The 23,942-nt window shown below is 54.3% G+C and overlaps 10 protein-coding genes across 10 annotated transcripts; 6 read left to right on the top strand and 4 right to left on the bottom strand.

The window, feature by feature from the left end:
• Nucleotides 1-15: 15 nt before the first annotated feature.
• On the bottom strand, nucleotides 16-1,230 carry C8Q71DRAFT_713814 (Pantoate-beta-alanine ligase; the record flags this gene model as incomplete). The annotated part of the gene is made up of 4 exons (XM_047920937.1): nucleotides 16-436; nucleotides 486-607; nucleotides 658-1,025; nucleotides 1,080-1,230. The coding sequence occupies 4 exons, from the start codon at nucleotides 1,228-1,230 to the stop codon at nucleotides 16-18; spliced, it is 1,062 nt and encodes a 353-aa protein (XP_047775537.1).
• A 653-nt stretch (nucleotides 1,231-1,883) lies between these two features.
• Nucleotides 1,884-3,612, bottom strand: C8Q71DRAFT_777330 (PAP2-domain-containing protein). Its single transcript, XM_047924710.1, has 7 exons — nucleotides 3,425-3,612; nucleotides 3,284-3,363; nucleotides 3,149-3,213; nucleotides 2,954-3,080; nucleotides 2,516-2,708; nucleotides 1,996-2,447; nucleotides 1,884-1,933 (listed from the first exon to the last, which is right to left on the bottom strand). Exons 2-6 carry the CDS (start codon nucleotides 3,336-3,338, stop codon nucleotides 2,156-2,158), a joined length of 732 nt encoding a protein of 243 aa, XP_047775536.1. The 5' UTR covers nucleotides 3,339-3,363; nucleotides 3,425-3,612; the 3' UTR covers nucleotides 1,884-1,933; nucleotides 1,996-2,155.
• Nucleotides 3,613-4,226: 614 nt separating this feature from the next.
• Nucleotides 4,227-6,515, top strand: C8Q71DRAFT_261230 (P-loop containing nucleoside triphosphate hydrolase protein). The gene is made up of 8 exons (XM_047917374.1): nucleotides 4,227-4,606; nucleotides 4,660-4,698; nucleotides 4,756-4,978; nucleotides 5,030-5,134; nucleotides 5,190-5,335; nucleotides 5,391-5,419; nucleotides 5,485-6,332; nucleotides 6,387-6,515. Exons 1-7 carry the CDS (start codon nucleotides 4,363-4,365, stop codon nucleotides 6,304-6,306), a joined length of 1,608 nt encoding a protein of 535 aa, XP_047775535.1. The 5' UTR covers nucleotides 4,227-4,362; the 3' UTR covers nucleotides 6,307-6,332; nucleotides 6,387-6,515.
• Nucleotides 6,516-8,753: 2,238 nt separating this feature from the next.
• Nucleotides 8,754-10,984, top strand: C8Q71DRAFT_261136 (P-loop containing nucleoside triphosphate hydrolase protein). The gene is made up of 7 exons (XM_047917373.1): nucleotides 8,754-9,204; nucleotides 9,259-9,297; nucleotides 9,353-9,575; nucleotides 9,635-9,739; nucleotides 9,794-9,930; nucleotides 9,991-10,019; nucleotides 10,075-10,984. Exons 1-7 carry the CDS (start codon nucleotides 8,958-8,960, stop codon nucleotides 10,900-10,902), a joined length of 1,608 nt encoding a protein of 535 aa, XP_047775534.1. The 5' UTR covers nucleotides 8,754-8,957; the 3' UTR covers nucleotides 10,903-10,984.
• Nucleotides 10,985-11,352: 368 nt separating this feature from the next.
• Nucleotides 11,353-14,286, top strand: C8Q71DRAFT_777306 (P-loop containing nucleoside triphosphate hydrolase protein). Its single transcript, XM_047924709.1, has 8 exons — nucleotides 11,353-11,508; nucleotides 11,574-12,112; nucleotides 12,164-12,202; nucleotides 12,257-12,479; nucleotides 12,539-12,643; nucleotides 12,697-12,833; nucleotides 12,895-12,923; nucleotides 12,981-14,286. The coding sequence occupies exons 2-8, from the start codon at nucleotides 11,839-11,841 to the stop codon at nucleotides 13,806-13,808; spliced, it is 1,635 nt and encodes a 544-aa protein (XP_047775533.1). The 5' UTR covers nucleotides 11,353-11,508; nucleotides 11,574-11,838; the 3' UTR covers nucleotides 13,809-14,286.
• C8Q71DRAFT_777302 (acyl-CoA oxidase) lies at nucleotides 14,200-16,235 on the bottom strand (the record flags this gene model as incomplete). Its single annotated transcript, XM_047924708.1, has 8 exons — nucleotides 14,200-14,717; nucleotides 14,778-14,832; nucleotides 14,881-15,397; nucleotides 15,452-15,601; nucleotides 15,649-15,745; nucleotides 15,800-15,822; nucleotides 15,881-16,079; nucleotides 16,127-16,235. The coding sequence occupies 8 exons, from the start codon at nucleotides 16,233-16,235 to the stop codon at nucleotides 14,218-14,220; spliced, it is 1,650 nt and encodes a 549-aa protein (XP_047775532.1). The 3' UTR covers nucleotides 14,200-14,217.
• Nucleotides 16,236-16,988: 753 nt separating this feature from the next.
• On the top strand, nucleotides 16,989-18,791 carry C8Q71DRAFT_260912 (ribonuclease P 40kDa subunit-domain-containing protein). The gene is made up of 8 exons (XM_047917371.1): nucleotides 16,989-17,048; nucleotides 17,117-17,291; nucleotides 17,345-17,484; nucleotides 17,541-17,698; nucleotides 17,764-17,910; nucleotides 17,958-18,150; nucleotides 18,202-18,342; nucleotides 18,399-18,791. The coding sequence occupies exons 2-8, from the start codon at nucleotides 17,226-17,228 to the stop codon at nucleotides 18,631-18,633; spliced, it is 1,080 nt and encodes a 359-aa protein (XP_047775531.1). The 5' UTR covers nucleotides 16,989-17,048; nucleotides 17,117-17,225; the 3' UTR covers nucleotides 18,634-18,791.
• Nucleotide 18,792: 1 nt separating this feature from the next.
• C8Q71DRAFT_260913 (uncharacterized protein) lies at nucleotides 18,793-19,815 on the top strand. The gene is made up of 2 exons (XM_047917372.1): nucleotides 18,793-19,258; nucleotides 19,320-19,815. The coding sequence occupies exons 1-2, from the start codon at nucleotides 18,946-18,948 to the stop codon at nucleotides 19,703-19,705; spliced, it is 699 nt and encodes a 232-aa protein (XP_047775530.1). The 5' UTR covers nucleotides 18,793-18,945; the 3' UTR covers nucleotides 19,706-19,815.
• On the top strand, nucleotides 19,706-22,261 carry C8Q71DRAFT_879588 (uncharacterized protein; the record flags this gene model as incomplete). The annotated part of the gene is made up of 12 exons (XM_047928460.1): nucleotides 19,706-19,872; nucleotides 19,939-20,052; nucleotides 20,111-20,189; nucleotides 20,248-20,404; nucleotides 20,464-20,626; nucleotides 20,679-20,855; nucleotides 20,965-21,034; nucleotides 21,102-21,220; nucleotides 21,281-21,421; nucleotides 21,477-21,564; nucleotides 21,609-22,070; nucleotides 22,126-22,261. Coding segments are annotated over 12 exons (1,758 nt in total), but the record flags the coding sequence as incomplete, so codon positions are not given.
• Nucleotides 22,262-22,283: 22 nt separating this feature from the next.
• On the bottom strand, nucleotides 22,284-23,924 carry C8Q71DRAFT_777294 (uncharacterized protein). Its single transcript, XM_047924707.1, has one exon. It carries the CDS (start codon nucleotides 23,704-23,706, stop codon nucleotides 22,600-22,602), a length of 1,107 nt encoding a protein of 368 aa, XP_047775528.1. The 5' UTR covers nucleotides 23,707-23,924; the 3' UTR covers nucleotides 22,284-22,599.
• Between the last annotated feature and the right edge of the window lie 18 nt (nucleotides 23,925-23,942).

Genomic DNA, 23,942 nt, shown 5'->3' with positions numbered 1-23,942 from the left:
AACCTGCATTCTGCATTACTCGATTATACCTAGCTTTCGTGTGTCTCCTAATATGATGTTATCGATCAGCCTCGTCCGTCCGACCCACATGGCACCACTGAGAATCACAGGGCGGCCCTTGCCCTCTGAGCCTTCCGACTCCCATTGCGCTCGCGAAGCCTCTTCCGGAAGCACATCGAAGGTCTCGGGATCATTCAACTCGATATAATCCAAACGAATGTCTATCTTGTCATCGCCGCCGGACGCATTTGCCTTCTCCGCCGTGTCTGTGATCAAGGTGCAAGCTTGCCGTATACACTCCTGCTTGCTTGCGCCGTTCTGCCACGCCGTTTTGCTCACTTGCAGTGCGGAATGGAGGACCGGCGCGGCAACCTCGCGCTCGTGCGGTGTAAGGTACGCATTGCGAGATGACAGCGCAAGCGATGATGTCAAGTCGCTACTTGACATGAGTCACAATCTCAACCGTGCGACCACACATTACGCACCGTACTGTGGGCACAATATGGAGCTTGTCAGGCAAGGGATGAGACAGCAGCATGTCTCGTGTCATGCGGCGCAATAGCAGCGCCTGTTGGATATCTTTCTGACCGAAGTACGTTTGGGTCGGCTGCAAAGTGTTCTATGACAGGTAGGCGATGGCATGTTGCATGGACGCACCTCTATAGCATTGAACAGTTTCGTCACGACAGTGGCAACTCCGCGGAAGAATGTAGGTCTGCTTTTCCCTTCCATCTGGTGTTCGTAGCCTTTGACGTCTACGAAGGTCCCCTTCTGCTCGGAAATGGTTTGCGATATCCCGGAAGGGTACATCTCCAACACCGTCGGGAGAAATACCGCTGAAGGCTTGCGGACCAGAGGCCCATTGCTCCCCTGTACATTGACCGGAAGAGACATGGCCGAGAGCAATTCCAAATCACGAGGCAGGGTAGATGGGTAGGTCGCGAGGTCCTCGTGCGGCGCGAATTGCGCTGGGTTGACAAATATTGACAATACAGTCAGGTCATTTTCAGCCAGTGACCTCTTTACTGAAGTCAGGCTCTCAGTCGTAACCGCGGAAGGATGGTGTCTGACCGACGTACCCAAGGCCAGATGACCATCATGCAGCGCTCCCATTGTCGCGACGAAGCCCACTTTCTGCTTGGCATCGTGAGCCTCTCTCCTCCACTCACGATACGAAGCGACCGTGGTGAAGATGGGGATAGAGCATTCCGGAAGTTTTGCTGAAGACATGCTTGTCGAGCGACGTAGAGCTGGCGGTGACCTCAGACTTCCCAGTAGTCTTGATGCAACAGTCCGTGGACGCTGTAGCATGAGAGGGCCCGTCGTCGCTAGACAGCGAACGGAGGTCTTGGGCAACGAGCCTGTGGTGGGGCACGGAGAACGGTCGGTGGGGAAATGAGGAGGAGGTGGCGCGATCGCGATATGATTCACGATCACGTGGACGTGTCGAGAGCTTCGCGAAGTTCGAACGGTGATAAGCAATGAGCATGAAATATGGAAGCTGAAGAGTCAAGAGGCTAGTCAAGCTTCAAGGCTCAAGACATTGCAGTGAAGAGCGCCGTCGACTCGTTGAGCCTTGCCCTCGGGCATGTAGTCTGCCATACTGTAGACATGAACCTGCATACTAGTGCTACTATGCCACTGTATAACTAATGTTGCCTTTTGGGTCGGAGTCGCGCGATGTCGTCGGCGTTCACGTAGCAAAATCGTGCTCGTTGGTGCGGTACTCAGCGATCATCCATGATCATCTTTACCATAGCGGCATGCCGGCAGCGCGTCTAGCAAGTCTGATGCATGTGCAGGGACGTCAACATTGCGGTCCGGGTATGAATTGGCGAGGTCTTGTAGAATCTTCCCGACATTGCTGGTCCACAGATACCTCTAGGCGTCATGCAGTGGTCAGCATACGTCCAAGGCCATCGTAGATATGGTACTGGAGTTACTCCATGGAGGGTTTAGTGACTCATGATCGTCGCAAGCCACTGCATCACGCACCCGACACGGTACCACAAGGAACGAGGTATGGGACACTCTTCTCTCGAAAGAATCTATTCAGCACAATTGCTCAGGACCGATATCCGGGTGGTTTGGATTGTCACAGCTCTGAAACGTATGATCAACCCTAGATTTGTGCACCAGGCCACCACGCGGCACTCTATTCCCTCTTGAGACCCCCACTATTCATACCGGCAGACCTAGACCATTCAGCTCTCCAGCGGAGCCACTCGATTTCCTTTCCCCCATCGCTCCAGACCGCCCAGCCGTCTCGGATCCTGAACCAGGTGCTCACTGGGTTTTCGAGCACGGCAGCGCGTGCACGACCGAGTGACGACCTTGGCCACATAGTTGGCAGAACCTCGACCACTGCGTAGTACCATGTGCCGAAAAGGACGCCTATGGACAGGCCCCATATGACCTGACGAGGGGTGTGGTACGACAGATAATACCTAGAAGGCATGGAAGTGTGCGTGATGGTTCAACCATAGTGGCCCGTAGAATGCCTTTGTGTACTCACCGCGAGTATGTGACAGCAAGGGCCCATCCCACGAGACCCATATAAACTGCTATTCGCCAGGACAAATCAAGGAAACGCCATCCTGAAGATGCGAAGCGATGGCGATACGTTAGGTGCCAGATGAGAAAGGTCGAAAAGTAACCCATCCATTGGCTGTGTGACGACGGGAAGCCGAAACCATCGCCCAGCTCTCCTGTCAGGCGATTAGCTCGAGAAGAAACAAAGACAGGCTTGGGATTGGTATTCGGAGCCTCTCAACCGGACCGTAAGGGTCATACGTTTATGTGAGTGGTTAGAATGTGGTCTCAAACAGTTCATTTGTGCCCGCAGAAACTCTGAACGAGGCGCAGGCATATCAATCCCGTACAACGCTGCGTTCTACGCGCTGCCTCGTTGCCTCCAAGGTAGGGTATGTGGGAAACGATGGCGAACACGTACGAGTTGGACGATCCTCCTGGATGGCATGCTTGATCACCCAATTCAGGGCTTCACATAGCATTTGTCCTGCCCACATCTCAATGAAGAACAGCTCGCGCGTTTGTACTGAAAGAACGGCATAAGCTGGCTGTTCCATGCAAGTCACAGTAAGTCATATGATTAGCGACGTAGCAACACGAACTGAAGGCGACTTACGTTGATTAGAATAGGACTCAGAGTAAGCAGAGCGAGAACAAGTGACGTCTGCGAAGACTCAGGATCTAGGTGACACCACCGCGCACATTGAGTTAATGATACCAAGGAGACCTGTGAGATCTGTGACGTGCGTACAGAGAACGTATGTGAGATCTAGGGCAATCCGACGTTCCAAGATTGGTTCCGACATGGGAGCAGTCACAGTGTGGCTCGAGCTTGAATGCGGACTTCTAGATTTCCTGAGACACACATTCCATTTCGACGAACTTGACCTACAATGATTTCCGAGGGCCGACAGAACGGGCCGGCAATGGTTCATGCAAGCCCTCGTAGGTTGCACCCAGTCCAAGGAGTATATAGAGGTGTCTCTGAGTCAAATAAAGTGCGAGACAGACTCGGACAGTGCTAGTGAGGATGGTGCGTCAGGCGAGGAGCGAACGAGGAACAAAACAACGCAAGGTTAAGGTGGTCACGTGGTGGCGACACGTACTCTGAGTTTCTGTCCACGATACAATTTGCGCTGAGCGCTCAAGTTCATTCACTGTCACGGTCGCCCAACTGTCGTCCATCAAGACACCATAGACAATTCTTTTTCAATGCCTACGCCGTGGCGGCCTACGTGGCTCGATGTCCTCGCACAACTGTACCATCAAGTGCCTGCAGACACGCGCTGGGCCGCGGTACATAGCGTAGGTACATTACGCCGCAGAGCAAGTCGTCCATGCGTGCCAGACTACATCCGTAAGTTCCACGTCTCGGGGGACCACCTTTGCCGCTTACCGTTGGCAGTTCCATTGCTCTGTTCTTCCTTCTGTTCGGAGATTATTTCGCTAAAATCATGCTACAGTTTTGCTCGTTGGCAATGCCGTACATGCAGCAGGCGCATGCACTTAGAACTCGAGGCGTAACACGCAAGTTACCTTCTCGCCGTTTGGGACGAATGTTCTGACCTTTATAGAGACATATTCACTCTCTTCACGCTGCTCATGATGGTCTGCGCTATTGCTGAGTAACTTGAACGGCATGACGATCATCGGCGAGCCTTTACGGCTCAGCGCATCTGGCGCGCCCGATCCGCCCGCATTGCTTCAGGGTCGCGCTCATGAGAGAGAGTATAAGAGCCGTATTATGGCACCAACCTCTGACGTGCCCGACCACTCTTTGCGTCCTCTGCGCGTTTTCTGTTAGCTTCATTGCCACAGTTCATCGCAACAATGGCCGAGCCGGCGAACAATACGAGCAAGCTCGCAGGTGACAGACCTTCGGTGTACAGTGCGACGCCCCCCGACCGACAAGCCTCCACGAAGCCCAGTGTATTCCCGCTGCCCGAATGGCTCAAACTGTTTCTTATAGCAGCGATGCTCGATATACTGCGGCAAATGTCGTCTGCAATTCTGGAGCATCTGCATCGGGCCTGCTGGGTGACGGTGTCCTTCGAAGACGAAGATGCTTGTTACAGTGAGTCAGACATGGTTCGGCTTGATCGAAGTGCTGACGGAGGCATCTACAAGCTTGGATAATGTATTGGTTGTCCAAACATCCGTCCTGGCGTCAGTTCCCTTTATTGTTGTCTCCGCCTCTCTCTTGACTCTGCAATTACCATTCAGGTGACGCACGCTTTGTCCAGGCGACTACTCGGATGTATGGTGTGCCTTCACATGGAGTGACTGTCCCCGTTCAAGCGGAGAGGAACGGAGCTGCTCGCACCTTGAGCTACATTCCGAGCACAAAAGCAAGGCATACCATGTGGTACAATGGGTACTGGACTGTGGTCCAGCGTGAACGCGTTTACGGAGAATACGACATATGCAGGGAGTCTTTGCATATCAGGTAGCGTCCATCTATTGCTCCATGGCGCCATCTCATATATATATTCCGTAGCTTCTTGACCCGTGATAATTCAGTCGTCGATGAGCTTCTCGTAGAAGCCAAGCAATGCTACGTAGAGGCGCAGAATGATTTCGTGTGCATATACGCTCAAGACGCGTAGGTTTTCGCTCCTCTAGCTACAGCACGACGTCCGATGACGTTCATTCAGTAGAACCTTCACTGCCAGGGCGTGGAGACAGGTGACCGCGCGGCCAAAACGGCCATCGAAATCGATTATACTGGAGCGCGGGACGATGGAAAGATTGCTCCACGACGCGCGCGATTTTCTCAACAGTGCCGACTGGTACGCCAAGCGAGGTCGGTCCATTGAACTCAGTTGCGCCAAGCGGTTCTTGACAATGTCCGTTCCTAGGTATTCCGTTCCGGAGAGGGTATCTCCTTGTACGTGTTTATAACTCTTCTCCCGCTGCGGAGATAGACACATTAGGTCGCTGACCCCCGTTCAGCATGGAGCTCCTGGAACAGGCAAAACCTCCGCCATACAGAGCCTTGCAGGCGAACTGAGTCTTGACATCTACATGTTGACTCTGAACCGTGCCGGGCTAGATGACACTACTCTGCACCAGCTAGTCGCTGAACTCCCCAAACGGTGCATAGCGCTCATCGAAGACATTGACGCGGTGTTCCGTCAAGATGTCTCTTGCCGTCCTTCCGAAGAGGAGCCTAGGGAAGGTCAATACGGTGGCACAGGGCAAGAAAAGAAGGAGGAGGCCCACTGCCGTGTGTCATTGAGCGGTCTGCTCAATGCCCTGGATGGCATCGCTGCCCAGGAAGGTCGAATACTGTTCGCGACCACAAATCACTACCGCGCCCTTGATCCGGCGCTGTGCCGCCCTGGACGCATGGACTTGCACCTCGAGTTCAAGCTCGCTAGCAAAGACCAAGCAGCGCGGCTGTTCTACCGTTTTTACTCTGATACGCGCGACGATGGAGACGACGAGGCGCTGTATCATGGTGAAGACGACCTCGGCACTCATACTTTACAAGGAGTTGCGCCACTGAGCCCTCCCCCTACTCCTCCCCCAGCTGAGGCGATGTCGGCGGTGGATGACGCGGGCACCTCGTCAACGAGAGATTCGGAGGACCCGGGCACTGAGACTGACTTGCGACAGTTAGCCGCACGTTTTGCAGATCCTATCCCAGAAGGACGATTTTCGATGGCAGACCTTCAGGGTTATCTCATGCTATATAAGGATAAGCCGGAGGAGGGCGTCGAAGCCGTGGAGAAATGGGTGAAAGGGCAGAATGCGGCTACCATGAACGCGTAGCGGGAGACGGTAGCTGGACAACGGGGGTGAGAGGATTTAGTAACACGACTACGCGTGCGAGCTGATGAAGACATCTTTAGGAGAGAATATGCCAATACAATTGCTTGCTCTGAGTGTCTAGTACAGTGTACTACCGTTCCTTTACCCATGGTGGTTCCTTTACCCATGTGCACCCAGGGCAGTCCGTCCTTGAGCCAAAATTCTGTAAATTAACCTGAGCTATCCCAGAGTATGGCCTGAGCTACGGTAATTTTTTCATGGGGACCGCACGACTATGTGCTTCCCGGAAATATGACACTTCCGAAACATACCATTTCGGGCGAAGCCACGATTCGGGAGTGATACAGTGACTACTACACTCCCTTATGCGTCCACATAAAAATCGAAGACGATGCTGGTGAGTATTTTTGTTGCACCAAAAATTCCAAGTCTATGGTGAAGGAGGAAGAGCGTCGTAGATAAATGTCGTTGAGCAACAAGGGTGGCTGACAGTGACAATGCGTGACTGGAGCGCGCAGTCTCCTTCTGAATTCGGTAACTGTGACTCACACTCCTCCGCGAGTTGACGTGATGTCACGCTGGGTAAAGGAGCGGTTCTGCGTGACGCTCCGCCTCCGCAACTATTCTAGCTCTGGGTACAGAACGAACGAGCACAGCGTCCAGAAAATATTCAGCCCAGTGCTCTCGACAATGCTCTACGAAGTACCGAAAACAGCGCCCATCTCATTCAAGACGCGGGCCCACGGGAGGCAAGTCTCAATCACCTGGGTAAAGGAACGGTAGTACACTGTATGGCATTTGCACCTCTGATGAGTCGATGCGCCACATTTTCGGTTATCTCTCCGCTTCACCAGGTAGCTCATCTCAGCAAATTGCACGACGCGTGGTCACTGAGTATACACCCAATCGGCTTCTTATGCCAAGACTGGTCGTAGCAAGCGTCCCAGTGCACACGCATGACGAGGCAGCGAAGTCTCGACATGACCGTTCATGCCGCACGTTGACAGTTAAGTGGACTGAGTGAGTTTGCGCGGGTATATCAAGAGGTGCGTTACTGCTTGTGTTCGCATAACTACTGTCTGCTACCACTGTCCCTCAGGTTCGCGCGTTTGCTATCACAGTGCAGAGCACGTACTGGCACGTACTGTGTCCTCGAAGTCAACAGCACCCACTGGAATACAACAGCTAGTTGTCAACGATGCCATCGCCGGTCAATACGGACCGTTAATCATTCACCGCGTTATCAGTCCCAACGATACCAGAATGGCTGATCCTTGGACCTTGTCCTCATGGGCATGGTGATTTGAAAGATCCCAGCGCCTGTTCTGCACCGGCACTGTTTAGTCTCCTGCTACGACGTCAAGACTTCCGGCGGCCCAGTTTGCCGAGGCAATTTCGGAGCCCAACGGCAAGTCTACAAGGCTAATTGATGCGATACGACGCGTCCACACGATGCGGCTCAGAACACAGGCACGGGGAGCAAAAGAAAGAGCGGAGAGAGCGGAGCAGATGTCAACACCCATTTGAGTCGCCGAGCTGCATGACCGGGAGCTTGTGGACAGCGAGGAAAGCGGCGAGAGACCCTATCTGGCATTGTCAAGGCTCAATAGAGGTGAGTATGTATTTGCGTGACATCCGAAGTCGCAAACTGATAGATTGGAGCGTACTATGACATCAGACTACTATTCCTCTTCTGACATGCTGCGGACTGTTGAACCACTTTTGGATTCCACCCACGGGCTCGAGCACTAGTAAGCACTTTTCGACGGCCGAGTGCCCAGTGGGGCGCACTCGGGTGGACTGATATACAGATAGATGTTGTCAGTGCGAACTCGGCCTGAGAACGCTGGAAGTATGCGCTTCGCTCGAGATGCACCCACCAGGCACTGTCTTTGCGCTCACGAAGCTCGGATCATCGGAGACGTAGCACCGCTGGTATGCGGGGCGGATCTCTTGCTTCTTACGATATCTGCGTCCCTGGCGTTCATACGAAACACCGGGACTCCCGACTATCACAAAGACGACGTCGTGGCATGTACTTATTGCTGGATCTAACTTACGAACGACAGGGTATTCCTTCTTTGGACGGGCCCGCACCCTGAACGGCCCCAATCTATTACGATGTATGGTGCGCCCTTGCCTCTACATCCTGCCTATAGATCTGACAAGCTACCACAGGCGCACTCATACGCACACGATCTCCGTGTTAGCCCGTGCCAGTGAGTGCTCAGCGTCATCTATGCATGCGAGCGTAATCCGATCGACTGTCCTAGGGCGGCTGTGTTCAACACATGTTGACTTGATTCCCCCGACTCGCCGGAGTGTGGTCGTGGGCGTTTACGAGTGGCTCAACATGTCCTCAGCTGGAATCACAGCCTAAGTATGGGCTATGCCGGTTGTGCGCTCATTCCGCTATGGAGTTATTTGCCGCACACGATGCGAAGAAGCAATGGCTTGCTGTACCTCACAGTGGCAGCGGCCACACACGATGCGAAGAAGCAGTGGCTTGCTGTACCACACAGTGGCAACGGCCACAAGTAGAACAGCACGTCCCGAGGATATAAGGTATCTGTAGGAGAACGTGCTCTGGTATCCACGGCGCATCCGTCCTGACCCCTGACGCTCATCATCAACTTGCTACAACAGGCGTTATGTCGCATTTCGTCGGAACGAATCATACCTTCGGCAACACTACGACGCAGGATTTACTCGATCGATACAACCCTGTTGGCTGGATTTTTACCGTCATGACGAATGCAATCATGCCCGAATGGTTGAAGCTCGTTATTATGGGTGCTGTGATCGAGATATCTCGTCGTGCCTTCGATATGCTATGGGGCTCATTGGTGGACTCAATCTGGGTCACTGTCACCTTTGATGATGAAGACTGGGCGTACAGTGAGTATCGCTTCGGACATTGTTCTCGCGCTAGCTCACCGATGGCTTGCCTAGCGTGGTTCCATTACTGGCTTGCACGGCATCCATCTTGGCGTAGGTTCCGGACATTTATTTCTACGCAGTACCCCTCGCTGATATCAGCACGCAGGGAAGGCAAGATCAGTAGAAGCGACCACCAATTCTTATGACATCAATCCTGAGGATATCGCTATCCCAGGCCAAGAAGACGATCTCCCGTCAATGCGCAAAGTCAGTTACAAGCCCAGTCGTTATACCAGCCACCGCATGTGGTATGGAGGATGTTATACAGTCGTGACCCGCTCCCATATCGCAAGCAACTATTATCGTGTGAAGGAGTCTGTCAGTATCAGGTACCAATATTCGTTTTCGGGTGCTAAAGAGCGAAATCTTACTCTCGATCATTACGCAGTATGCTCTCCCTGAGTCGCAACATACTAGATGAACTTGTTCTTGAGACAAAGAAAGCGTACCTGCAGGCCGAAGGAAAACTGGTGAATGTATACGGTTCGAATCCGTCAGTCAAATTCCGTTATATTTCATAAATTCCCATTTGCTGATACGGCGCCAGAACGAACTGCTGGAGGCGTCTCAATTCAATGCCAAAGCGCCCTATCGAGTCCATTATCTTGGATGCAGGCGTCAAGGAGTTGCTCATAAACGATACCCGTAATTTTCTAGCAAGCAAGGAATGGTACAGGAGAAGAGGTAATCAAAATGCTGTCGGTTATAAGGTTAATTGGATCTGACCTTCATCCTCCTCGACAGGGATACCATTTCGTCGAGGTTATCTTCTGGTAGAGTTTTTGTTCGACCACGCTTCAATTGACTAACGTACATGCGCCCTTCTAGCACGGCGCTCCAGGCTCTGGCAAGTCGTCAATCATCCACAGTATCGCCGGGGACCTTGGCCTGGACGTGTATGTCCTCACTCTGTCACGGACTGGACTCGATGACACAGGTCTCAACGAGCTGTTGTCCGACCTCCCTGAGCGGTGCATCACATTGCTAGAAGACGTTGACGTGGCCTTCAAGGGCGGCATGGCTCGCAGGTCCCTATCGAAGGGGAGTCTCGTCAAAGCAGGAGATGACGTGCTGATAGGGGAAGACGACAAACCCAACCAGTCCCACAACACAGATGACAAGACGGAGAGTCGCGTTACACTGAGCGGGTTGCTAAACGCACTCGACGGTATCGGCGCACAGGAAGGACGTATCCTCTTCGCAACGACGAATGACTACGCCGCACTTGACCCTGCGCTTATCCGCCCGGGTCGCATGGATCTCCACATCAACTTCAAACTTGCGAACAAAGAGCAAGCGAAGGGTCTTTTCGAGGCGTTCTACAGTCCACCGGGTGGACCGGATGACACGCTCGATGAGAAGTATAGCGACGATGAACCCCCCTTTCCGACTCTCGCGGCACGAGACCTACCCGAACAGCAAATCATCCCTACGCGTATTGCTACTTTGCCTCGCGCTCAGTCGGCGGATCTGGCAGCGCACTTCGCTGAAGCGATTCCGGAGCGGGAGTTCTCTATGGCGAGCCTACAAGGCTATTTGATGCTGTACAAGCTACAGCCGCATGATGCAGTCGAGAATGTGGTGGGATGGGTTGAGAAGGAGAGGGCTGAGAGAGTACAAGCCGGGAAGCAGGTATCATCACTGTCACTCATATGAGAGAGTACGTACGAGTAACAATGATGAACTGCAAGTAGTGACAGTCTCGATTCGTGTGAATACTTGTACAATCAACTTGTCTGAGGCGTCGTATTTTTCTGCAATCCGTATGCTGCACGGCATGGCCCTGAACAGCCTGCCTGAGTAGCAGCCCGGCGCCCTTGCACTCGCTTTCGCCGCCTGCCAGTGAGAATGTGACTCGTCAGATGTTGTCTGATATAGCTTGCGGAATTGTGTCGTATCAGTAGAATGTAGTACACAGGGTAAGTAGATATGCAAAGTGAATGACAGTCGCCAAACAGTCGCGACGCTGAGGCTCGAGCGTTCCGGCGGTTCACGTCACGGACTCACGTGTGACGTAGTAGCGAGCTCTCGTCTCGTGACCGCGTCCTGGAATGCTCGCGCCACATCGCCACGTCACAGGCTCACAGCAAGCCGGGTTTCATGGTGAGTTTGAACCGCAACGCTGCATACTTCTGAATGCCCAAGGAACCGCAGCAGTGCCTTCAAAGCCCGGTTACCTGGATCAACTTGATCCCATCGCACTCTCGTACACCACACCGGCACTGGTGCTGAGCACCATCGAGTCTGGCCCATTCGATCGAGGTTAGGGAACAATTGCAATCTAACGCAAAGACCTGGTGTACAACGCGTTAACGACTGCCCGTTAGGTATTCAAACTCAAGCTCCCAGCCCCCGATGAGCTCGATTATCGCGGCGTCCGTTGCCTCGGCGTATGCGGAAGCTCAGGCTGTGCCGATGATGCATGAGCGGCCAGCGCGTTGACAAAATCAAGGATCAAGATCGTCCAGGAGGCGGTACATTCAGCTTAGCGCTAAGCACTGGCCTTCATTGCGGCTAGATGGATCGGGAACAGCGTACCCATATAAACCGTAGTAAGTCGCTGTTGCGACGCCCCTGATACAGCTCACCATCATGGCCGACCCACAGACTGTGCTACGTGCCTCAGAAGCAAATGAGACGTTTGTGAACGCGACCAGTTTATCGGCAAGGGGTCTAGAGGACCTATCCGACCCCATATACGCAATGTTCACGACGTTCTCGTTGTCGTCAATGCCTGAGTGGCTGAACCTTATCATTATGGGTGGCATAATCGAGATCTCCCGTCGTTTGTTCTACAACCTCTGGGACACCGTGGTCAACGCGTTCTGGGTTACCATCTCATTTGACGACGAAGATGTGGCCTACAGTAGGTGCAAAACCATGTGGTTGTAACAGCGACTAATCGCTTGTTGAACAGCATGGATCCAGTATTGGCTGGCACGACATCCCTCATGGCGTAAGCTCTCAGTGATTATGGTTTTGCGGAGACATGACTCATTGACTACGCTAGGCAAGGCACGGTCCGTGGAAGCAACGACGAACACATATGGCATCAACCCCGATGAGGTTGCCATTCCCGGCCAAGAAGAGGATCGACTGTCGAGCCGTAAAGTGAGCTATAAGCCCGGCCGTTTCGACAGCCACAAAATGTGGTATAGGGGCCATTATACCCTGGTCTCTCGCTCCCATATTGCCAGCAATTATTACCGAGTCAAGGAGTCCATCCAAATCAGGTACGTACTGTCGGCGCTCGTTGATAACGACTACCATTCTAATATATGACTATGTGAAGCTTGCTGGCTTGGGATTGCAAAGTAATGAACGAGTTGGTCCTCGAAGCAAAGAAAGCATACCAAAACGCCGAAGCACAACTGGTTACTGTATACGGCTCTGAGTCGTGAGTCTGGGCTTGTAAACATGACATTAGTGATTTGCTCACGTTGCGTGAAGATCAAACAAGTGGAGGCACATTATATCACGACCGAAACGCCCCATGGGATCCATCGTCCTTGACGTAGGTGTCAAAGAACTTCTTGTAAACGATACACGCAACTTCCTCGCGAGCAAAGACTGGTATACCAGGAGAGGTATGTCTTCGATATTTCCCGGGTCAACTTTATCGCAGCATCTAACGTGAGCTTCGACCAGGTATCCCATTCCGTCGAGGGTACCTGTTGGTAAGTCCTTCGTCTACGCGCTGCGAAGCATGACATGCTAACCATGAGTTCACTTAGTACGGTGCACCTGGGTCGGGTAAGACGTCGATCATCCACAGTATTGCAGGCGAATTGGGCCTGGATGTCTACGTCCTTACCCTGTCTCGTGCCGGGCTTGATGACACCGGTCTCAACCAACTGCTCTCCGAACTTCCCGAGCGGTGCATCGCCCTTCTTGAAGACGTCGACGTCGCATTCAAGAAGGGCGTGGGTCGCAGCCTACCCTCTCACGCCGCCCCGCCTCCAGCGGAAGAGAAGGTCTTCAAGGACGAGGATGGTGATGAGGTTGGTCCAGAGGAGAAGCGGGATGTGATGGAGGGTCGTGTCACGCTGAGCGGGCTGCTGAACGCGCTCGACGGTATCGGCGCGCAAGAAGGGCGCATCCTCTTCGCGACAACGAACAACTACGGCGCGCTCGACCCCGCCCTTGTGCGCCCGGGCCGCATGGATCTCCACATCGAGTTCAAGCTCGCGAGCAAGGATCAGGCGCGGGGTCTCTTCGAGGCATTCTACAGCCCGCCAGGGGCGCCGGACGAGCCGCTCAACGAGAAGTACAGCGACGACGAGGACCTCCTATCCACACCCACGACACCCGATGCCCCCGAACAACAACAGCTCCTCTCTCAGTCTCTGCGCAGCGCTACGCTCCCCCGCGCGAAGTCAAGGGTGTTGGCGGCCCAGTTCGCCGAAGCGATCCCAGAGCGCGAGTTCTCGATGGCAAGCCTGCAAGGGTACTTGATGATGTACATGGTGCGCCCGTATGACGCGGCGAAGAACGCAACGACGTGGGTAGAGAAGGAGCGCGCAGAGAGAGCGGAAGGCAAGCAGGGGTCGACAGTTGTCTAGATCATTAGACACGGACGGTAGTGCTCGACCGGTCTCTTGCAGGCAAGAGGCTGGGCACGTTTGATCAAGTCAGAATAGAGCCGAAGTGGCATCTTCGAACGACATCATGGGCACAGGCAGTACAGAATCCTCATGATCATTGCAGTATGACAGGAAGACCTGGAACAAAGTGTAATGTCTGTACGTCGACCTCATTACTACGCGCTCTTTCCCCCTCGTCCTCTTCATTGGTTCGTCCTCTGTCGTTTATCGCTATGCTCCTCGCCTGTGGTACCCTCGTCATGGGTTTCAGCTATGTTGCCGAGTTGCTATGGTAAGATTCCGTAGCGGCGCAGACGCCGATCCCCGACTCCTCGGTGGGACAATTGCTGCCCAGCGCTCAACTCCTGCTAGTACGACGGTGAGCCAGTCAGAGCCTCACAGCACCGGAGACCGGTGGCTTGAATACTCTGAGAGTCTTCAAGAATTGCTCCCACTTCGCATCGCTGACAATGGGAGCCCGCACGAAGGGCGCCGCGCCCATTCCGTTGATGTATCCTCCCATGACAGGGAACGCTGCCTCAAAGGCGTCGTTCTCCTTCTCCATATGGCTGGCACGGGTAAGCATACCAGCCTCGACGTACCAGGAAAGATCCTCCCTAATGGTGTGGGTAACGTAGAGATCCACAAGCGGCTTTGGAACTCCTTCGGCGAGCGCGGCCTCGTATGCCATGCGTGCCCCGACGGCCTCTACGAGTGACAAGCAGCGGGGAAGAACGAGGGATGCGAATGCCTTGCTGCGATGACCGTATTTTCTGGCGATCTCGCGATATTCGTCGAAGAGAGAGGTTTCGTGCTTCGCAAGGAGGCTCTCTGGATCCGCGGCCGGAAGAAGACTGTATTTCCCAACGAGTAGCTCAGTAGCAAGACCTGTGGAGTAGTCGTATCCGTCAGACGCACTGGGTGCGAGTATCTGATATAATAGCGTACGGATGGAAAGCACGAGGATATCGCCTTCTGCAATGGTCATGCCCCGGAAGTCACTCTAAACAACACAGTGAGTGAAGCACGCGGCACCCAGAGCACTACACACCAACTGTGACACAATCTGATTATAAGCAAAGAGGCCTTGTGCACCGCATCGCTCAGAGAGCTCGAGGTGGAGAGTCTGGCACTGGCGCATCGTGGCCGCCTTGAATATTGTCGCCGCAGCGTGTCTCACACGATGGTCTGCCGTCGTGTCCGCAAAGCGCAAGACGATGTGCTTGCTCAACGCCTGCAGAACGTACACCTGCGCCGCCGCATGGAAGATGGGCATCTGCTGCGTGCGGAATGAGATGATAGGCAGTGGCGCGCCATCGGGCGCGCCGATCTTGCGGCGTACGGAGTACTTGAATGCAATGAGCGTCGCAATCTGGAGCAGGGGGATAGTGATCACGCTCAGGGAGAGTGTGCCAACACCGACGCGCCAGATGGCCTGGAGGAAGTCCTGGTGCGGCGAGTCCGACTTTTCGAGGTCGCCGAGGAGGGCTGCCGAGGGCAGCGTAACATGTTCAAATCGAGTGATGGCATGATTGACGGGCGCGGCACCGTGTCGGGTGGGGACAAGCCTGGGATGATCGTCAGCAGTTGTCAGAAATGCTGCGTTATGCCTAGATGCTCACTGCGCTGAAATCCCCTTAGACATGGACTTTCCGTCGTTCAGGGTGACTACGAAAGGGCGGATGCCCCTCTTCTCGCCGTCGACCACGAGCTGTGCGAAGACGATGGCGACGCAGGGGCGGCTGAGCACAGGAATAGTCGGCGGCATGTATCTGAAGAAAATAAGCTGCAAGAAGGTTCATGAGTACGGCGCACTTACTTAGCATTGGCTGCAGTAGGACAATGAAGATCAAAGCTCCCGTCTGCGTGCAAGGTTGCCGTCGTACCCAAGTTGAACGCGTCAAGTCCATGGTTGACTATTGTGACAAAGTTACAACGTTACTCGCTCATTAGCATAGATATTCGCATACCTTCGGTAAGACAGAATTGACCACTACGACGTCTGACGGTCAGTGCATCGTACAACGACATTACGAGATAGAAGCACTCACATTGTCTGGTACTCAGCAAGGCTTTGCGCGAGCGGATATAGATCGTTCCTGTGTGGTAGGTATGTGCTAAGCGTACCGAGACACAGATTGTAGTGGATAGTTAATAAGGTGGTTGCGGCGCCGTCAATACATAAGATTGGGTCTTGGTGCAGCTTCCAGAACTTAGGCGTAAGCGTCGCAATATCCTTCAGATTGAGACCTGCCTGGCTGTCAGCTACATGATACAGACGTAAAAGAAGGACTCGCCATAAGCTTTGGAGATAGATTCAGCACGGAGGTACGAGAGCTCCCCAAGTTCTGATACCTGCGGTGCCTGCCAAAGCTCGGTCTTCAACAGTGATTCAGTAGGCCACATGTTTGCGCGAAGATGGGTGTGCCTACGTCACAAATAAAGTGTTTATATCATATCGGCTACCTACCACGCCACTATTCGGGGATGTAGTTAGTGCGCAGATCGCGATCAAACCGCACAGCCACTGCCAGTGGGGAGGAGGAGGAGGATCGTGCCACCAAGAACGGACCGGACACCAGCGCAGCATCATATAAGACCGCCCTCCTCCCCCACAAAAAGGTCGTGTTTAGAGTCTGCCTAGGGGAGACTAAGCGCAGCTGGTGGTGCAGCCCAATCGGCGTGCATACCTCCGCCTCTGTTCGCACTTTCTGAGCGGGGCCTAACGACGTCGTCATCGCAGCCCGCTAAAACTCTCATGCATGTGTCAATGAATTTCACATTACACTGGGTCCCGGGGCACAAGGGGAAACGAGAATCAGATGGCGGACTTCAAGGAGGCGAAGAGAGCGGCGAGAGGAGACGGGAGCGATGCAGCTCAGCTACCGAGATGGCTAAGGGGAGACCTGCCATTCAGCCTAGCGAGGGTGCCGCAGACGTTCAACGAGCGTTTGGGCGAGCAGGCAAGAGCGGAGAGCGTCATCGCGGACAGAGAAAATGGATAGAGTCAACCCGAACCTACCCTCACGGAGGAGGGGAGGAGGAGGAGGAGGAGGAGGAGGAGGAGGAGGAGGGGATCCATTTAGCCACGCAGCACGCGATATCACGTGTCAACTACAACATGACAGCGTCCGGCGGCTCCGGCCCAAGTGGCCCACTCTACGTAGTACGAGTGCCACGCCATATCATTCGGTGACTCGGTAGTAGCGTCTTTTCACGGTACGTAGACTATGGCATCCCGGGAAATGCGCAATGTGAGCCTGAATCCGATTTTTGGGATCAACCAGGACCATCACTATCATATTGCTCAACGAACTTTCCGCTTGTTCACTGCCGCAAAGCAAATGAACACCTTACCACAAGAGCACCGCAGAACGGTGGTGTCGTCCGGCGTGTATGACGGTAGCGCGAGCGTCAACAAGAAGCTGGACCGTTCCCCCCACCCATTTTCTCAACAGGCATGTCAGTTCACACTCACTGCGAACTGCGAGACTTCTTCTCTTACACACCGCTAGGTTGATATGGTCTTTCCATCTGAGCTGATGCTCCAGGGAGAACTAGCCTCCCTGACAAGTACATATTGGAGCTGCCGCTCGACCATTACGAAGTTTATCGACTATGCCAAGACATTCGTGAATAAGCTCGAGATGCAAAGGTGCGATTTGGCCGTGTATTCTGCAGCAACCAAGAAGTTGACCTCAATGAGCGCAGCGATATTGCCGCTGTCAGTTTGTTCGACCCGGCGACAGACGCCGGGTTCAGTCTGGATACACGAGGTGTTCTCACCTTCGTCGTCGACAAAACGGCCTACGAACGCCTCGGTCTAGCGGGGACACAGATGCGTTGGAGTGGATGTGACGACATGTACCGTCAGTAACTCAGATCAGGCCGTCTATAGGCGTGCTGACGGCCCCTTTCACACTGTCACCACCAGTCATTCAATGCACGCTATCTGAAGGTGTGCCAGATGATCCTGCCACACGGAAGTTACACCAATACGGGCCAAAACAGCAAGCTGCTATAACTCAATGGGACGCGGATCACGGACTCTGGAATATCTCATATTACCTACGAGACGCCGGTTCGTCCGATTTTTTCCTCTTACCTACCATAGGCTCATATCCTCAGGACCAAACTCAATTCCAATTGGGGGATCGACTGAGCATGTCGTCAGACCATCCATATCTCGAAGGGCTCATGTGCACGTTCCGGAACCTACCCTGTGTTCATGCCCGAACTCGGAGGAGGAACGCGAGGATTGGGATGAAGAAATATCCGCTCTGTTCGAATGGGTAGGTATGTCATGTCTTGGGAGCCAGAGGTATGTTATTTGCGTCTGGTCATTCATCGCCTGACCACAGGCTTCTTGTAGACTACTCGCAAGCGACAGCTGCGACCCGTACATAGCGATGTACGCCTCGCCAAGTCCATCTCATGTAACGGATACTGTGCATATCCGGTGGCGTGGATTGCTGTCTCCAGCATTCACTCGGAGCATAGTTGGCAGCATGCTGTATGTTCTGGTCCTCCGCTGTGCTGAGCTATCCAACTGAGCCATATCGTTGACAGTAAAGCATGTCTTCCTCGACCCGCATTCGCTGCTGTAACGATCCACGGCATGCCGACTGCTCCAGTGACTTACATCCCGCCATCGTCGTCGTTGCGGACGCCGATGCGACTCCCGCGCCCTGAGTCAGAGGACACATGGTCTTTGCTTGTGTCGAGCCACGGCGACGCACAACGCGGTACTTCTAACTGGGTCCTTGCTGAAAGCATCGGGAAATGGGACTCGAGGTGGGGATGAGCGATGTGGATTGCGTTGCCAAATGCGTCCCGCCGTGCTCTCAACTGATATACGCTGTCCACCCAGAGGCTATCTCAAAATCATAATAGCTTTATGTGATGCCTACTGCGAGCACCGATGCTGTTGACACACTGGTTGACCCAGGTCCTCGATGGCACGTGCGGACTAGCATGCGGCGAATCGCGATGTCGCACCCGGAACTCCATTCATCTTGATGAATCACTCGTACTAAAGTAGCCGCGCATGGTACCTGGACCTAGCGCTGAGCGCTGAGCTGTCAATCGTGGCGGTTCCACGAGTTGATTTGGTAACATGGTCGCTGTGATGCCGTACTGGCCGGGCATTCATAGTGTGTCTTTGACTCTCCTAGTACTACGTCTTCCAGACATGACCATGCCTCCGCGACTCTCCAAGCTGTCCCAGCTATCTGAAGAGCCTCCTCCTCCATATACAGAAGAGGACCCGTTACAGCGTCGACATGCAGCGCATACTAACTTGCACATTTCCGAAGTCTCGGAACATACAGCCAACAGTTCGAGCCTCGCAGTCGGACTAGTAACCTCGGAGCTTGCAGGCCTCGATCTCGACCCGCCTCAGGTTCATGTTATTGACGAACGGGGCCCCGGTAAGTGTATCTTCCTATCTTCCATGGATTTCCGATTACATGAACTACGATCTGAAAGCAGGGTTACCAGGAGACAACGACTATGTCGTTTCAATTGCATCGGACACCCATTATTCAGCTTCCGAGCACGGTTCTCGGGTCGAGACTTCGCAACAGATCAGGCGCAATTCGAGCAGAATCAGCGTTCAATCAAGTCTACTGTCCCGTTCCGAGGCTTCCACCAGTCATCTGGAACCTGGCCAATATCGTCATGGTGGACCTGACTCGCCATCATGGTCTCCCGCTGAATACACTCAACCAGTCGAGCCGCAACTCGGTATGAGCACGTCGCCCAGACTGTACCCTCAGAGGTACTGGCACCTGGAGAACGGTCCCTCGCTCGCTCCCTCGTATCACTTCTCCAATCAACATTCGAAGTACAAAATTGGTTCACGCGTTATATCCTAACCACTCGTCGACCCAGAGCACCTGAAAGCTCATCTCGGTCTGCTTGGCGCCTTCAAGGAGCTGAGGCAAAGAGTGGAGTCGTGTTCTGACGATTATTTGCCGCAGATCGCGCAATTCCTGGACGGCCCCCAGAGATGGGCATGGTTCGTCGGATTAGCCGTGGAACGGTATGTTTGAGCAAAGCCCGGACGACATGTGCACGGACGCAAACTAACCGACTCTCTTCGTACTAGGTTCCATCGTTGGGTCAAGCATGTTAAACATACAGAGCTCGCTACTTGGGTGATGGAGGAAGTACCGCCGCTGGATGTTTTGATGATATGGCATGCTTACATGCTGAATCCGATGTGAGTGAGGCTTGGTTCTTTGACCTACGGGAACCGCGACTCACTATTGGAACTTAAGTTGGTATGCCGAGGATTGCGATAGGATTCCCGTACTAGCAACGTTAAGGTCGCTCGATAGCTCCTTCATTCCAGCTGTGGTAAAGTCGAGAAGTTGGTCATGTGTTCTCCTCAGGATTGACTGACAGCGCCTGCCAGATACTCATGGACGACCTGACGCTGTATGAACCATGTGAAGAACGGATGCTTTCATGGTTTGAGCAGACGGACACGCCATTCGACCCTTTGTCTTCCATGAGCTGTCTATTGTACCGTGCTGTTCGTTGCCCGAGATGCGGACGAATGAATGATGTTCGTAAGTCGAGCACCTGCGACGTCGTTCCCGGCCATCTTAGCAATGCTGACCCAGAGCAGCCTTCCTAGATAACGAAGGATTGGGATACTCACAACGAGGCTTCCGCTACGCTTGCGTGTGCGGTATATTCATTACGAAGACTGCCCTTGCCATGGACAAGTTTGCAGGCGATGTCGTGTCGCACCACCGACCCATCCACATAGAACCGGACAAGTGCCTTGCGTTGGTAGCCTCCACATTCTCCTTTGTGTCGTACTCATGCGCGTGGTCACAGTGGCACGCTCCACACTCGGGATAATTCTAGAGACTGGAATCGTGCTGTCGCGATCAAGACTAAACTCATAGGTGACCCAGGCAGTGTGTTTCGTCCCGCACATAAGGTAAACCCTCAGTTTCTGGTGTTTGTGTCTGATGATGACATTCAACGAGGTCATGCGCAGCGAGTGGAAAAGTAACATCAAGGAGAAGTTTGGTTACTCCATCTCCAATGTTCCCCACTTTCTGGTGTGCGTACACGCCACTTTGTCGCGCGATCGAGCGGAAGTTGACCTCTAGTGAAGTGCCAGACTGGGCAGAGTTCTCAACGCATACACAGACGATAGGCCGTTCTCTGTGGACCTCGCAGCAGCAGTCAGTCAGCTATGCATTCCGCAGGGATGGCGGCGTGTTGACGAACGGTGTCACCCTGGCCCCTTAGGTATTGCGACAGGGCAAGTTCATCGAAGAAATGGACAACTTGGGGTGGCTAGCACAGGGATATTTCGACTGCAAACAGAACGAGATCTTGTTGGCACATGCGCTCGCTCGGTATCATGCGTACGTGCATTGCCCCATATCGCATTCTCATGGTGATTCACGGCCCTCTACTACCTCAAGGTTCCTTGACATGTTGTCGTCGGCTTCGACCTCCTACTTCGTCCCGACACTAGACATAGACCTCGTATGGCACACGCACCAGCTCAAAGGTGATGGCTACATGAAGGACAGCAAGGAGTTCGTTGGATGGTACGTCGATCAGTGAGTACTCTTCTCATCATCATCACCTTCCGCGCGCTAAACATCCTACTCGCAGCGACGATAGGGTAGAGGAGATCAACCTTGCGCAAGGCCTCGACGAGACATGTCGTGTATGGCAGGCAAGTCGCATCCTCCACACAGCCGTCGACCGCAAAATGCCTAACATCCGGCGATACTGTACTGTTAGGAACGTTACGGCCTGCCCTACATGCACTGCGGCTGCCCGCTCCCCGACGAAACGATGAGCAGCAAGCTCCACCAATTCACCCGCCGCCTCGGATCGTCCAAGGACAATGGCGCCCTACAACCGCCGCCGCTGCCCAGCGCGACCGAGGCCACGCACGCGAGCGAGCACAACGCCGTGCGCGCTGCGCCTCGCAAGATCCACCCCTCGTACGCCGCCGCCAACGGCCCACGCGAGCTCCGCGCACTGGAGCTGCGCCGGCGGCGGGAGCGCGACGGGCGGCGGGTGCTGGAGGGCAAGATGGACGAGGAGCTGTACCGCCGCGGGCAGGCGCACATCAGTACGTACCTCATGCCGCTGCCGTTCGCGCAGGCTGGCCCGGGGCCAACCGAGCGGTACGCTGCGCCGTGTGTCGTCACCTTCCCTGGTGCTTATGGGACGACCGGGGTGGGAACGTGCATAGTGGTGAGTCCATCGTCAAACGTGCGCTGTGCGTTGTGGGACTAAGGCCAAGGAATAGGGAATCAATCGCCATTTGTAACCTGAGTAAGCGGCAGTCAAGGAGGTCTTACCCAACGGAATCTAGACGATCCATATTCATGTTGATACCCGGAAGTGTCATTCATTGTACCACCACCAATGCGCAACCGACGACGTCTAGCCATTCAACGGCAGAGACTAAGAGAGAACTCAAATGTGCCGCACATGCATTCCATAAACCGCAGTATACGTCGCTAAACTACCTCTACTTACGCATATGTTCTAGATTGTAACCCAACCACTATCAGCCTATGCAGATCACAGCAGGACATACTTTTGAGCAAACAGCAACACCCGAAAGAAAGGTCAAAAAGCAAACGAACGTGAGAGACAGAGCACCGGTAGCAGAGAGCGTGTGAAGTCGACTACTAGTGCTACAGAAAGCAACCGTGCAACCAGATAAGCATCAACAGACGGCATTATCCAAGGGCTAGAGAAACGTAGCATTGTGTCTTCAGGAGCGGATCCAAGAGCTGGTGTCGACGCGCGGGGCGTTAGGGTAGAGGTTCTGCCGGCCTTCCCCTGTATAGCGTATCCTCGGGCGGGATCTTGTGCGAGCGGAGGACGCATCCGGCAGCGGAGAGATGTGCTCTACCGACAGCCGCGCACTGCGGTTTCGCAGGGGCCCTGATGGCCCCGGAGAGGTAGGTGTAGCGTGAACGGGGTTGCGCGAGGACCACGAATAGAGGCGAGGTGTAACAGAGGGAGGTGGGGACGGTGACACGTCAAGCGCAGGGCTACGGTTCGGCGGAGTGGACAGGCGGTCATTCAAGAGACGAGAGCCATTGGGAGGCGTGGAAGGACGATCAGGAGTAGAATGTGTCGTTGCGGTGGCGGCAGAGGAGGCGGGGAGTGTGGAGGGCACAGCGACGAGGATCCCACGGGCCGTGGTGGCCTGCTCACTACTCGGGGCGGGAGGATCTCCTCTCCTATGTCTGACATCTGCACGCCTCGCGGGGAGCATCACGAAGGGTTCTAAGGGGCCAAATTCAGCGAGCTCCGCCATTGCGGAGGCGGGCTCCGGGTCCGGCAGCACTCGCTCGCGGACAGACTGCGTTGTGGCCTCGTTTTGGCGTGAGATGTTGTCGAGGCCCTGGATGTAGCGCAGGACGCGCTCCGAGTCCTCGCCAGCAGGAAGAGTGGTAGTGGGCGAGTGACTATCCGCGAAGGCCTCTCGCGCCTCCTGTACGCGCCTCTGGATATCATCTTCCCTCGTCGCGCTGAGCCTGGTTAACTCTGCCTCCCTCCTGAACGCAAGGTCGATCTCCTCCGTCGACAAGTCCGTCCCTGCTTCATCGGTGGGGCTGCCGCGGCCACTCGAGCTCGCCTCGCTCGAACTACTGGACAAGGGCATGTCCATGAGCGTGGGCGGCTGCGGGAGCGCTGTGCCGTCCTGGGGAACGAACGCTTCGTAGACGGCGTCGTCGCGCTCGAAGAACTCGTCCGAGTCGGGGTCGAACGCGTTCCAGTACGTCCATTTTTCGCAGGCCGGCTGTGGCTGTTCGGGCTCGACACGCACAGCGGGGGTCTGGTGGTATTGGGAAAAGAGTGGGCGGCCCATTGCGGATCGTTGGCTATGCTACAGAGGTGGTATGAGGTGCTGTAGAGCTTTTGGGGGTATGTGGGGAATAGATAGAGCGTACAGAGAGGAGGAGAGGGACGCGTCGGGGGGCAAAAGCAAGCAGTGCTGGCGGCTCAAAGTTTGCGCCTCCGACGCGTCCAGTCGTATTTGACACTGTTGTGTGTCTCACGTGCGCCCTCCCACCCGCCACGTGTGACGTCCGCCACTCTCCGCCA

The sequence above is a fragment of the Rhodofomes roseus genome, assembly GCF_022264815.1.
Source record: "Rhodofomes roseus strain CIRM-BRFM 1785 chromosome Unknown C8Q71scaffold_21, whole genome shotgun sequence".
Lineage (NCBI taxonomy): Eukaryota > Fungi > Basidiomycota > Agaricomycetes > Polyporales > Fomitopsidaceae > Rhodofomes > Rhodofomes roseus.
The sequence above is the reverse complement of the archived record's forward strand: the minus strand, read 5'-3'. Positions and strand labels throughout refer to the sequence as shown.